The sequence below is a fragment of the Bactrocera neohumeralis genome, unplaced genomic scaffold, assembly GCF_024586455.1.
Source record: "Bactrocera neohumeralis isolate Rockhampton unplaced genomic scaffold, APGP_CSIRO_Bneo_wtdbg2-racon-allhic-juicebox.fasta_v2 cluster10, whole genome shotgun sequence".
NCBI classification, from domain to species: Eukaryota; Metazoa; Arthropoda; class Insecta; order Diptera; family Tephritidae; genus Bactrocera; species Bactrocera neohumeralis.
In genome coordinates, this window is record NW_026089623.1 from 16,247,785 (window position 1) to 16,260,513 (window position 12,729).

General features: G+C 36.0%; 1 protein-coding gene across 6 annotated transcripts in view; it reads left to right on the plus strand.

Moving 5' to 3' along the window:
* LOC126765217 (protein abrupt-like) overlaps positions 1 to 12,729 on the plus strand; it is a 299,753-nt gene that overhangs the window by 254,307 nt on the left and 32,717 nt on the right. Inside the window, exon 6 of one of the 6 annotated variants that reach the window (XM_050482848.1) lies at positions 7,908 to 8,582. The exons of the other annotated variants lie outside the window; for them this stretch is intronic. Coding sequence (XP_050338805.1) covers positions 7,908 to 8,582 — 675 coding nt within the window. The remainder of the gene's footprint in view (positions 1 to 7,907; positions 8,583 to 12,729) is intronic. 6 annotated transcript variants of the gene reach the window in all.

The following is a 12,729-nucleotide window of genomic DNA, read 5'->3' on the forward strand; positions in this document are numbered from 1 at the left end:
CATTTGAACAACATGAAAAGTTTGAATACAGATTTAAAGACAGAAAGAAATCAGTTAATGGGGACTATTGGTGAAGAAAAAGAGACGGGCTGATTATACTGATTTTGACATTGCTCAGGTATGGTATATTTTTTATATAAATCATATTCAATCACCGACATATTCGGCATAAGACTTGTGAGAATAACGAAAACTATGATATGAGGTACATATATGGGAGTTACATACATATATGAGAGTCGGGTAGTATTAACTTGATTTTATCAATTTTTGCCTCTTATTCTTCTTTACTGGCGTAGATCCGTTTACGCGATTATAGCCGAGGCATGGGGATGATAGAAAATTTCAAGCGAAGACAGGTCCTTCTTCACTTGGTCTTTCCAACGGAGTAGAGGTTTTTCTCGAAAACTCTTAACGTGCACCATATGGCAGTTCAAAGTAGCCCCTGTTGGCAAGAATTATTCTCCGTTGCATTTCGTGCCTGACATTGTTGTTGCTGTAAATATTGCTTTCAGGTTTCAACATAGACCAAATTGTCTACGACTTGGAACCTCTGCTCTATCGTCATGCATTGGGGAATCGGGTTCGCCTTCTCCTGGCGTTACGCTATCATAGCCATTCAGAAGGCTGAAGAAGTGTTCCCTCCATAATTTTAGTATGATCCGGGCATCGGTCGCTAGATGAATTTTGGGGGTTCTACGAGAGTATGCTCCGGTTTTGAAACCTTTTGTTATTCACCGTATCTTTTCGTAGAGTTTTCGAGCATTCCCACTTCAACTCGCGGTATCTATCCCATCCCGCACGTGTTGTGGTCGATCGTAATGTTGCGAGGTAGGCAGTATGTTTTCTCTCCGCTGCGACAAGTCACTGCTCGTCGAACCAGCTGTTCTTTTGGTTTTTCCAAAACCAATGGTTTTGGTTGCAGCTGTACATAAGGAGCTTGAAATTCCGTCCCACAGTTCCCTTATACCGAGTTGTTGCTGAGTACTCTTAGAGAGCAGAAGTGCAAGTCGAGTAGAAAATCGCTCGGCTGTCTGTTCATATTGCAGCTTCTCGACGACAAACCTTCCTTGTATTTGTTGACGTGCGTTTTTTACTGCACAGAGGCGGGTGAGTATCTTGGGTGCAACAAGATATTGGTCCCAGTCGATGTTAGGATCTCGGAACATACGCACAACTAAAACACTGGACATGTGTCCATCACAACATGATCGATCTTGTTGGTGGCTTTTCGATCCAGAGACAGGCGGTAGCTTGACTAAATTTTTCTATGCTGGAATCTAGTACTACAGATAATCATGTTTCGGGACACGGTGAAATCGATAAGCCTCAACCCATTTGGGGATGTTTCCTCGTGGAGGCTGAATATACCAACCGTTGTGCCAAAGATACTTTCCTTGCCCACCCTGGCGTTAAAGTCGCCAAGCACGATTTTGACGTCGTCGCGAGGGCAGCTCTCATAGGTGCGCTCCAAGCGCTCACAGAAGGCATCTTTGGTTACATCGTCTTTCTCTTTCGTCGGAGCGTGGGTGCAAATCAGCGATATCTGAAGAAGTTCCACCGTGGTGAATGACAGTACTCGGCGAACACTAATCCCACACCAAATTTGCGCTCCATTATGTGGCCACTGTAGTAAATGCCACAAGGACCTACTCGTCTCATTCCTTGTCCCGTTCATAACATTTGTTGTCTTCACAAAAGGGGGGTCTCTCATCCGCGGCTGTTTATGCTTTTTCATAGGTAGTGTTTTTTACGTGGCGGGTCCCAAACCCAGCGCATATCCATGTGGAAAGGATGTTTTCTGACTACCCAGAGGATGCTTGGTCAAAGACCGAAAGTTGTGAGCTGCTTGAGCCATATGTAGCACTTTGTTTGCAGCCTTTTGGAAATTGGTAGTGGACTCGTGTTCACTACTACCAACAGTAAGCAACGCGGTGTCATCTGCAAATGTGGCTGTTATATATAATACTGGCAGGTGGTGCGCGAATATGATAAAAAGAAGGGGGTCAAACACATTACCGTGTAGAACTTCAGCTTTTATTTCCCTAAGGATATAATATTTGTCTCATTGTTTAACACAGAATTAGCGACCTACATATGTATAAATACGACTTTATGATGCCATAATGCAGTTTCGACAAAATCAGTTTCAGTTTCGAAAGCAGTCCTTTGTGGCAAACTTTATCTAACGTTTTTGCAACATCCAAAAACACAGTAAATCATAATTTTTTCCTTAAAGGTTTTTTCAATAATGTGTGTTACTTTGGATTTGATCAATGGTAGAATGGTTAGCTCGAAACCCAAACTGCTGCCCTGGAATTATGGTTTTTCGTTCAATGAACTTGTTGAGACGTTTTATGAGAATTTTCTCAAAAAGCTTCGATATTCTCGGTAGAAGTGGTAAGGGCCTGCAAGGAGATACATAATATCCTGGTTCTTCTGGCTTTTGAATCATGATAGCTTCAGCAATTTCCCAATAAGTTAGCACGTGTTAAAGATGAAAAGCCGCATTAATAATATTGGTAATGTTTATTATACTTGTTGGAGGAAGCTGTTTTAGAACCTCGGCAGTAATCAGGTCGTAACCGGGATATTTTTTTGTTTTTAAGATTTTTGATTTCCCCACTTAGCTCATTGCTTGTGCAACTTGAGATTTCTTCGCTTTCTTAACTAGAAACAGTAGAATAATCTACGTGTGTTTCATATGGGGAGAATATTTTGGCAAAATAATCCGAAAATACTTCCGCTTTTTTTAAATCTTCAAAGGCCCAACTATCAGCACCTATTTTAATGGGACATACTTGAGTTTCTGGTGTTTGTAATCTTTCACAGTTTTCCCAAAGAGAGTAGGTTCGGAATTTCTTCCATTGGTTCGGCACCGAAGATATTTTTATTTAATTTTTAAACCTATTAATTTTCCTATTAAGAACTTTAGAAACTTTATTTAAAATAGATTTGTCAGCTGGGCAACGAGTTTGATGCCATTTCCATCGTAGTTTTCTCTTTAATTTAATAATTTCTTTTTATCATTGGGGTATTGAGAGTTTACAGCAATTTTCCTTAATTTCAGTGTACTTTCCCTGCATGTTGCATACTTATTGTAAAGTGTAAACCTTCAGACTCCAACTGGTCTGTAATTAATTTTACAAGGCCGCTGTTTTGTCTTTAAAGATGACGGTTTCATTATAAGCTAATTAGATTGGAGAATGCTCCGAGTTAAGGTGGGCTTATGATTGATCGATAAATACTTCCGAGATATTTTGCCGACAATGGTGACATTGTGTTCCCGCACCTGTAGGCGGGGTTTGTATATCCATCACGATCTTATTTAATTGTGATTACGTTAAGTAAAAGAAACTGCCTTACAACTGCTTTACCGACCGTATGTGCAGATAATGTAGTGCCCCTGGCCACCTACAACTTTGCGTAGACAGCTGGTTTGCCGTGCGACAGAAACAGCTGCTAAGCACTTTAAATGTGCGGAGGAGAATTTTTTGCGTAAAAATTAATTGAGTGTTGTTTAAAATTTCCAAATGTTTATGTGATAAATTAATTATGGTTTTTAGATATTAATGTAAATAATTTCGGTTCAATTGATGAGCCGCGTGGTGTTAGCGATATAAAGGCCTTCGGTGAATCTGCCTGCGAATTTCCACAGCCTGGATTGCACGTAAATTAAAATGAATTGAGGAACACACTTGGCAGTTGACCGTACACTTTGACACATTTGATCCCAAATAAATGCAGTCTTATATTCTATTAGAACTTCTCGATAGTAGTTGAAATTGTTTGACGCTCTAGTCGACCTCACTAATACAGAGTTGAAACTGTAATACCACAATAAGTTGAAGTTTAACAACACTTTATCCGACATTTTTCTGAGGAGTGGAATGAATATCGAAATTCAAAACTTCAACAAAAATTCAGTTGCATTGAAAATACGCTCTCCAGTAGCTAAGAACACAAAAAGTGTTAACAACAACGGCATTGCCTTAAATTAATAACGAAATATATTAATCGTTTGAACAAATATAATTTAAAACGTGCAGTGGTGTGGCTTTATGAGCATTTTTTCTGCCAATAGCTTGAACTTCGTTGCGTAAATCTGCTGCATCTATATCCGTCAATCCACCGTGAGTTAAAGACATTTCTTTTTTTTTACAATGTTCTAAAATGGCTTTGTGTGTAATCATTTTCATCTGATCTGTTTTAATCAAAAAATCCACAAGTTTTAGTTACTTGTATCAACTGATCGAAAATTTCATCGACGGAAAAGAATGCAGTATCAATAATGGAAAAATACTGAACTAATTTTAAAATTTTGCTTAGCATTGCTAATTGGCTCCTTCTCCCTTATAATTTAACTGTCGCTTTTGTTTTCTCAAGCAAACTGGTGCCGTTTCTGACATAAATATTTGACATTTTGTGCAAATCAACGGAGTATTCGCAATCAACGTACACCTTACAACAACAACCACTAGGTGCTACTACTAAAAATATTAATAATACCCCCCTTGTTGTTTATAATTTAAAAATATTAATAATACCCCCTTTGTTGTTTATAATTTGTATTATAATATGTGACCTGGTCTACGAAAAGGGAAAAGGGAGCTAACGTGCGAAAACTAGTTTTCTGAGAAACAGCTGTTAAAAATCTCATCTTCCATCCGAATCAACTAAAAAGTGAAAATTGATATTTTGACACCTAAACCCCCTTTCCGTAGACCAGGTCACATATATGAAACTGTGACTTTCTTATGATATTATATATGCAAATGACATAACTGAAGTATTTTTATACTCTCGCAACAAAGTTGCTATGGAGAGTATTATAGTTTTGTTCACATAACGGTTGTTTGTAAGTCCTAAAACTAAAAGAGTCAGATATAGGGTTATATATACCAAAGTGATCAGGGTGACGAGTAGAGTTGAAATCCAGATGTCTGTCTGTCCGTCCGTCCGTCTGTCCGTCTGTCTGTCCGTCCGTCCGTGCAAGCTGTAACTTGAGTAAAAATTGAGATATCATGATGAAACTTGGTACACGTATTTCTTGGCTCCATAAGTTCGAAGATGGGCAAAATCGCCCCACTGCCACGCCCACAAAATGGCGAAACCCGAAAGTGTCATAACTAAGCCATAAATAAAGATATTAAAGTGAAATTTGGCACAAAGGATCGCATTAGGGAGGGGCATATTTGGACGTAATTTTTTTGGAAAAGTGTGCGGCGGGGCCCTACTAAGTTTTTTGTACATATCTCGAAAACTACTATAGCTATGTCAACCAAACTCTATAGAGTCGTTTTCTTCAGGAAATTAAATATTTAAATTAAATGTTTTAAAGTATCTTATTTTTGTCCACATATTTGCATATCACATACAAAAATATATAACAACAAGAAAAAACGTTAACTTCGGCTGCACCGAAGCTAATATACCCTCCACAGGTGCATTTCTTTTAGTAACTATGTGTTCAGTTTGTATATATATACAAACTATATGCTATAGTAATCCGATCTGAACAATTTTTTTCGGAGATTATATTATTACCTTAAGCAGTAATCCATGTCAAATGCCAACGTTTTTCATACAAGCATTTGATTCCAATCATTCAGTTTGCTTGGAAGGTATATGCCATAGTAATCCGATCTGAACAATTTTTGCGGAGATTACATTGTTGCCTTAGAAAATAACCTGTGCCAACTTTTGTGAAGATACATTGTCAAATGTGAAAGTTTTCCATACAAGAATTTGATTCCGATCGTTCAGTTTGTATGGCAGCTATATGTTATAGTAAACCGATCTGAACAATTTTTTCGGAGATTACATTGTTGCTTTAGAAAATAATCTATACCAAATTTCGTGAATATATCTTGTCAAATGCAAAAGTTTTCCATACCAGCACTAGATTCCGATCATTCAGTTTGTATGGCAGCTATATGCTATAGTTAACCGATCTGAACAATTTCTTCGGAGATTACATTGTTGCCTTACAAAATAACATGTGCCAACTTTTGTGAAGATACATTGTCAAATGTGAAAGTTTTCCATTCAAGAATTTGATTCCGATCGTTCAGTTTGTATGGCAGCTATATGTTATAGTGGTCCGATATCGGCAGTTCCGACAAATGAGCAGCTTCTTGAAGGGAAAATGACGTTTACAAAATTTCAAAACGATGTCGTGAAAACTGAGAGACTATTTCGTATATATACAGACAGACGGACAGACAGACATGGCTAAATCGACTCAGCTCAACATACTGATCATTTATATATACACTTTATAGGGTCTCTGTCGCTTCCTTCTGGGTGTTACAAACATGTGACAAACTTAATACACCCTGTTCAGGGTATAAAAATCAAAATCCGGAACACATTGAATATATTTCTTTGAAACCGAGCCTCCTTGCAATGAGCTGTTACAAACAAGAACACAAAGCGTGCCACTAGAGTACGAGCGGCAAGGTTCTCTCGTTTTTGCTTGTCGTCCTCTCGCCTACGTAAAAGTGCCCTTATGTCGTTAAGGGGGGAGCCTGGTTTAGAGGCTTCAAAATATCATTTTTTTTGAATATTTTTTTGGGAAGGAAAGAAATAATTGATTAAAGCAAAATTTCTAGAGTTTATAGTTATACACATATTTAAGCATCATTCACAAATTTTTTTGGATACGAAATCTTTGATATTCCGCCGAAGAATCTCGCACGTGCATTTGTTAGACGGCGGGCAGGATGCAGGTCGCAATTTCTATCGAAACAAAAAATTCAAAGAGATTCATATTTTTTAATAATTTGTCTTCTAGTTAAACTAAAAAAATTCCAAAAAAAAAGTGCAAAATTTTAGAAATTGCTTAGAAATTGAAAAAAAATGTTACTTTAAAAATATGTTCAAACTTGACATTTCTTAGTTTTTTTTAGTTTAACTAGAAGATAATTTAATGCCAAAGATAATGAACTTTTTTTCTATCCTGTCCGCCAATTAAGAAAAATTGTAAAACTAAAAAACCCGAGAAATCGCGCGTCAAAATTTTCGCTTTCAGCCTAATCACTCATAGTATATCTGCTAGACGCTCGGTCACTATTTTCCTTCTAGCTTCGAAAATATTTCAAATTCTCATCTAAAACTTTGAGGACATTTTCTTAGATAAGTTTTAAAGAGATTTAACCAAAAAAAAAAAAAAAATAGATTTTTTGAAGCTTCTAAAACAGGCTCCCCCCTTAAGGACCATATGTGAGTTACATATATATTTGTAAAAGTGCTTGAAATTATGTTCTCACGTATATGTGAGCAATTTTAAAATTTATGCAATCAGCACGTCCTCTCTTCTCCATCCTAATATAGACTATTAATGATTTCCGACTTTCTACTTGATTTTAAATCCTTAAATTTATTTCATTTGAAGCTTTCACTTTCCAATATATAAATCAAAAGTCAATTAATATAGCAGGAAAAAACTTTGAGATGTGTCATCTTATGATTAAAAGTTGCCCACATCGAACCACAACTGCCTGTGCCCTTAGGTACTGAATATGTGAACCTCAGGGCTTATATGTGACTTTTGACCGAAAATATTGGTCAATGTGTGAGATACATAATTGAAATTCAGAGGGAATCCTATCCTGATGGTAGTTTGTCTGCGCATTACAAATATGTTGTAACGGGTCAATACTTCCCTTAGACCCCATTTACCTAATATCAAGTTTTTCGAACTTTGGGGTGGCTATATACCGCATACATTGTATATCGGCCAATATAATATAGCAAGTTGCAAGAGTATAAAATGTTCGGTTATACCCGAACTTTGCTATTCCTTACTTGTTCTTATTTAAATTTATTAAAATATTTTATTTTATGTGCAATATGTATCATTAGTTTGAAGAAAAATGAAGTACTGATATATGCTTTTTATTCAGGCTCCCAGCGTTCAGTGGAAATGAGAGTAAGAGCCACAGATCCACGACCATGTCCAAAATGTGGAAAAATTTACAGGTCGGCACATACGCTGCGTACTCATCTTGAGGATAAGCATACCGTTTGTCCTGGATATAGATGCGTTTTATGTGGTACTGTTGCGAAATCTCGTAATTCGTTGCATTCACATATGTCACGTCAGCATCGTGGTATATCTACGAAAGATCTTCCTGTGCTACCAATGCCTTGTGCTTTTGACCCTATATTGGCTTCGCGTTTATTAGCTAAGGCAGGGGTAAAAATTTCACCGGATGACTTACGTGACCATGCATCGCCTGCCAATACGACTAATATAAGAGGTATAGATTACAGCTATAATACACAACATAATACAGAAACTTATGAAACAAATATCGAATCTGATGATGATCCGGAAGATTTAACTGCATGTCGATTGAATTTAAATAGCTCTTCTGCAGGATATAACAACAAACAAGAAAATGTTTTGGATATTGGACATAAGAATAGGTCAATTTCACACATTAGAAATGATGCAGCTATTGCTGCCGCGGCTGCTGCATTAAACGCGCAAAAGGAATTACCCAGCGGACAGTCAACAACGAACCAACCTCTTCTTGATCTTCACCTTTTGCAATTTTTAACAGAAAATACTTTTGGTGAGTATTTTGTACTATTATATAAAATGATGTCATACCACGGTCGGTATCAATAAGGGATAAATGTATAAGTCCTATGTGCGTTGCGAAATATGTAGTTCTGCTAAATAGATCGTAACTACTAATTAAATCCACAGATTTAAATTACTCATTTCCATACTCTTGCATCATGTTGCTGAAGAGTACAAAGAGTACAACAGTTTTGTTTACCCAAAGGTTGTTTTAATTACCTAAAACTAATTGGGTTAGATATAGGGTTATGTACATATATAAATTATTTGGATGATGAATCGTGTTGAAATCTGAATGACGGTCTGCCTGTCTGTCCGACCGACTGTCTGTCAGCACAAGCAATAACTTTATGAAAAACTGAGATATTGGAATGAATTCATTGCATTGGTTCCTTGTAAAAGCAGTAAGGACAAGCTCGTAGATGGTCGTAATCGGACCATCGCCACGCTCACAAGACATTAAACGAAAACCGGTAAAGTGCCATAACTAAGCACTAAATTAAGAAATAGAACTGTTATTTGGAGCAGGGGATCGTGGTAGCAATGGTCAACTGTCGGTTAAAAAATTTTAAAAGGTGGACGTGGCCCCGCCCCTTAATAAATTTAATGTACATACATATGTATCTCCCAAACCTTTCAGCCTAAAATCATTAAATACGTTCAAGATAAATCCTATAGAAATCCCTACCGACAGGATGAAATCGGATCATAACTCCGCTCACTCTTCTTATAAAGGTACTGTTAAAAATTACTAGAAACGTTATAAATCACCAGAGTCACTAAATTTGATCCTCAAGATGAATGAGAGGACTTTATAAGAGACGGGGACAAAGTTATGTAATGCGAATGGCACCGCTCATTTTTGAAATTATATACATATCTCGCAGCTGGTATACCAATTTTAATTAAATTTGGTATTTAACACGCTTTTGAGATTCCTATGTTACAGTACCCAAAAGAGCGAAATCGACTAGAACCACGCTTACTTCCCTTATAACTGAACTTTAAATTCCATCTGATTATTTCACTTCCAGTATACAAATCAAGCACCAATGAATATATCGGGATAAAACTTTGCACGTCCAGAAATTGCGAATAATTCATGTTCTTAGATACCACATATGTGATCCCCAGAACCTATAGTTCACTTTTGACCAAAAATATCGATCAATGTGTGAGATATGTAATTGAAATTCAGAGAAAATTCTTACCTGAAATGGTATGTATATTTGTCATATATCTATAACAACGATTTTAGAATTTTAAGGTAACTTTATACCACATACATGCATATGAGCTATCTCTATGAAAATGAGAGAGAGTATTTTACAGATAACAATAGCGTGATTCTCTTGTTCTTGCAAGCTTGCAGATTGCAAAAATCCAATACCGAAATATACAGGGGCACGAGAGTACCCATTGCTATATCTAGTGATATATGATAGGCTGATTCGGTCAATTTATTGTAAATGACTATTGTGCATGGCTATTGTGAATTGGTGCACCTTCTGCATTCATAATTCATTATTAACAAAAAAACTGTAACAAATCTTTATAATTTAAATAGAAATTATAAAATCAATTTAAAATTTACCTTTCTCAACAATTTAACGTCAAAATATGTATTTAAGTAAAATGACAGCTAGCACAGGGTTGCAATTATTTTTTTACATGCCATTGCACGAAAATAAACATGGGTTTTGATCTGAGATATTTTACAGTCATTGCAAATATTTTTCTGGTTGTGTTTGTTGTTGTACCGTTGCCTTAGGTAGAAAAATCTGTAACTCGTGCACCGTGCAAGGGTTTTGCAAGAGCAAGAGCATCCCCCTAATGTATCTTTGTGCATAAAATGGGTAAAATTGAGCGAAAACTTGACCTACATCATGTGGTTGGTGATGGTACCTTTTATTAGTATGTGGCATATTAATATAAGGTAGTATTGGCCAAAATAGATAAAATCGTGTCGATCCTCTCTGAACTCCCATCTACTTCATTTGTATGTATAATGATTTTCGTTATCTTAACACAACTTTTTGTCGAATATGTCGACCAGTATATGTGTTATATAGTATATACATATAATATATTACGACTTCGAGTTATGGAAATATTTATGAAATTTGGCTTCTAATGCCAATTTCAAATTTGCTTCCATAACTCGAAGTCTCTTTAGCTCGAAGATTTTTTGTGGTCTATGCTGATTCGAGTAAGGGAAATTCAACTGTATATATAATTACTTGGATTCGTATTCTCTGCACCTTTAGACGTTTTCCTAGCTTTGATTCCTGCAAGTTGCAAGAGTATAAAATGTTCGTTTGCACCCGAAGTTAGCCCTTTCTTAGTTGTTAGATTAGTATTCATGGTTTTATATGCCCATATATTTCATCGCATCCATTCATTGCCTTGCTGTCAAAGAATTGCAAAAACGATGAACATAAATATGTGAATAAAAACATAGAAAGACATGCATAAAACACAGCATTATTTTAGATTATACCTCATCAGATACTGTGTAGAGCTATAATGACGAAAAATAAGAAAGACTTATAAAGTCATGTTGCTAGAAATTTTTTTATAATTTTTTAATACATTTCTGTAGGATTTCACATTTCTCTATCCGTGAAAATTATATTTTGAACGAAGGCGGGTGCGGGTGAAATTCTGAAAAAACAATTTAATAATTCTCTTAAGAGATTATAACGAGTATTTTAGCTGTGTTTGACCCTTGTCACACATTTTATTTTTCTGGATGAGAAATCGGGATAGGGATTTCCCGCGCTCTGTGGGTGGGACACGGTCAGTTTTCACCTTTACACGTCGACACGTGTTCGAAATATTTGTAGTTGTGGTCGTATCGAAGAATAGGCTCATTTCAGTGACTTCGGAGTACACAGTGACGCAGCTTGGTAACTGTGAATCAGTTAGAAGTGAACAGCTGATAAGAAATGTCGTGTAAAGCACGGAAAGTCGACTGCGTTGATGAGCATAGACCGGATTTGCGTTAGACTCGACATTATTAACTATTAATCGAACAATTTCATACATTTTATGGACTCAATCGAGCATTTATGAGAGAGATTGACAGTACGTAATGGAAGATCACCAGTGACTCAGAAGAGAGTGAAGCAGCAGCAGACACAGCCGCAGGTGTATCGACGAGAGGGAAAGAAGCAGGTATAGAAAATGTCGATGCATACGTTGCGAAAGACAAAACTGTCTGGTGTAAGAAGCCGCCTGAAATTCGACAAACTGCTTCTCACAAAATTTTGCGACAGAAAAGTGGCCCTGCTAGATCAATAGAAACATTGTCCATTAGGGTGATTCAAAAATAATTTTTTTTTTTTTTTCAATTGGTACTCGCAAAAATAGGTTCCTAGACACCTCTAAGAAAGCCTCTCCAAATATGAGTGTTTAATTGTAACGGTAAGGTCCTCCGCCTAACGGTTTTCTATATTTTCTTATTATCAGATAGAAAAATTTATATCTCGCTTCCAACTACTTCAAAAAATATCTTGTTAATTAGGTTTTGTAGGAAATTGAATGCTCTAAAATATGGTCCCTTATGATTTTTTCATAAACCCAACCGTTTAAAAGATATTAACGGTTGAAATTTGACTATTTTTGGAAAAATTTTGTATTTCTTATGAATTTTATAACTCAATGAAAAAAAAAATTATTATGAATAGATTTTTGTAGAGGCTTTCTTAGAGGTGTCTAGGAACCTATTTTTCAGAGTACCAAACGAAAAAAAATTTTTTTTTTTTTGATCCACCCTAATATGCATTGATGTTTGACGATGAATATCTCGTAAACGCTTAACTTAATCGAAATATCATCGTAGACCATTTTTATAGAGCAGTAAATTTCCTACAAAACTATGTGTTTCATCATTCATAATAATTTTTTTTCATTGAGTTATAAAATTAATAAGAAATAAAGAATTTTTCCAAAAATAGTCAAATTTCAACCGTTAATATCTTTTAAAAGGTTGGGTTTACGAAAAAATCATAAGAGACCATATTTTAGAGCATTCAATTTCCTACAAAACCTAATTAACAAGATATTTTTTCAAGCAGTTGGAAGCGAGATATAAATTTTTCTATCTGATAATAAGAAAAATTAGAAAACCGTTA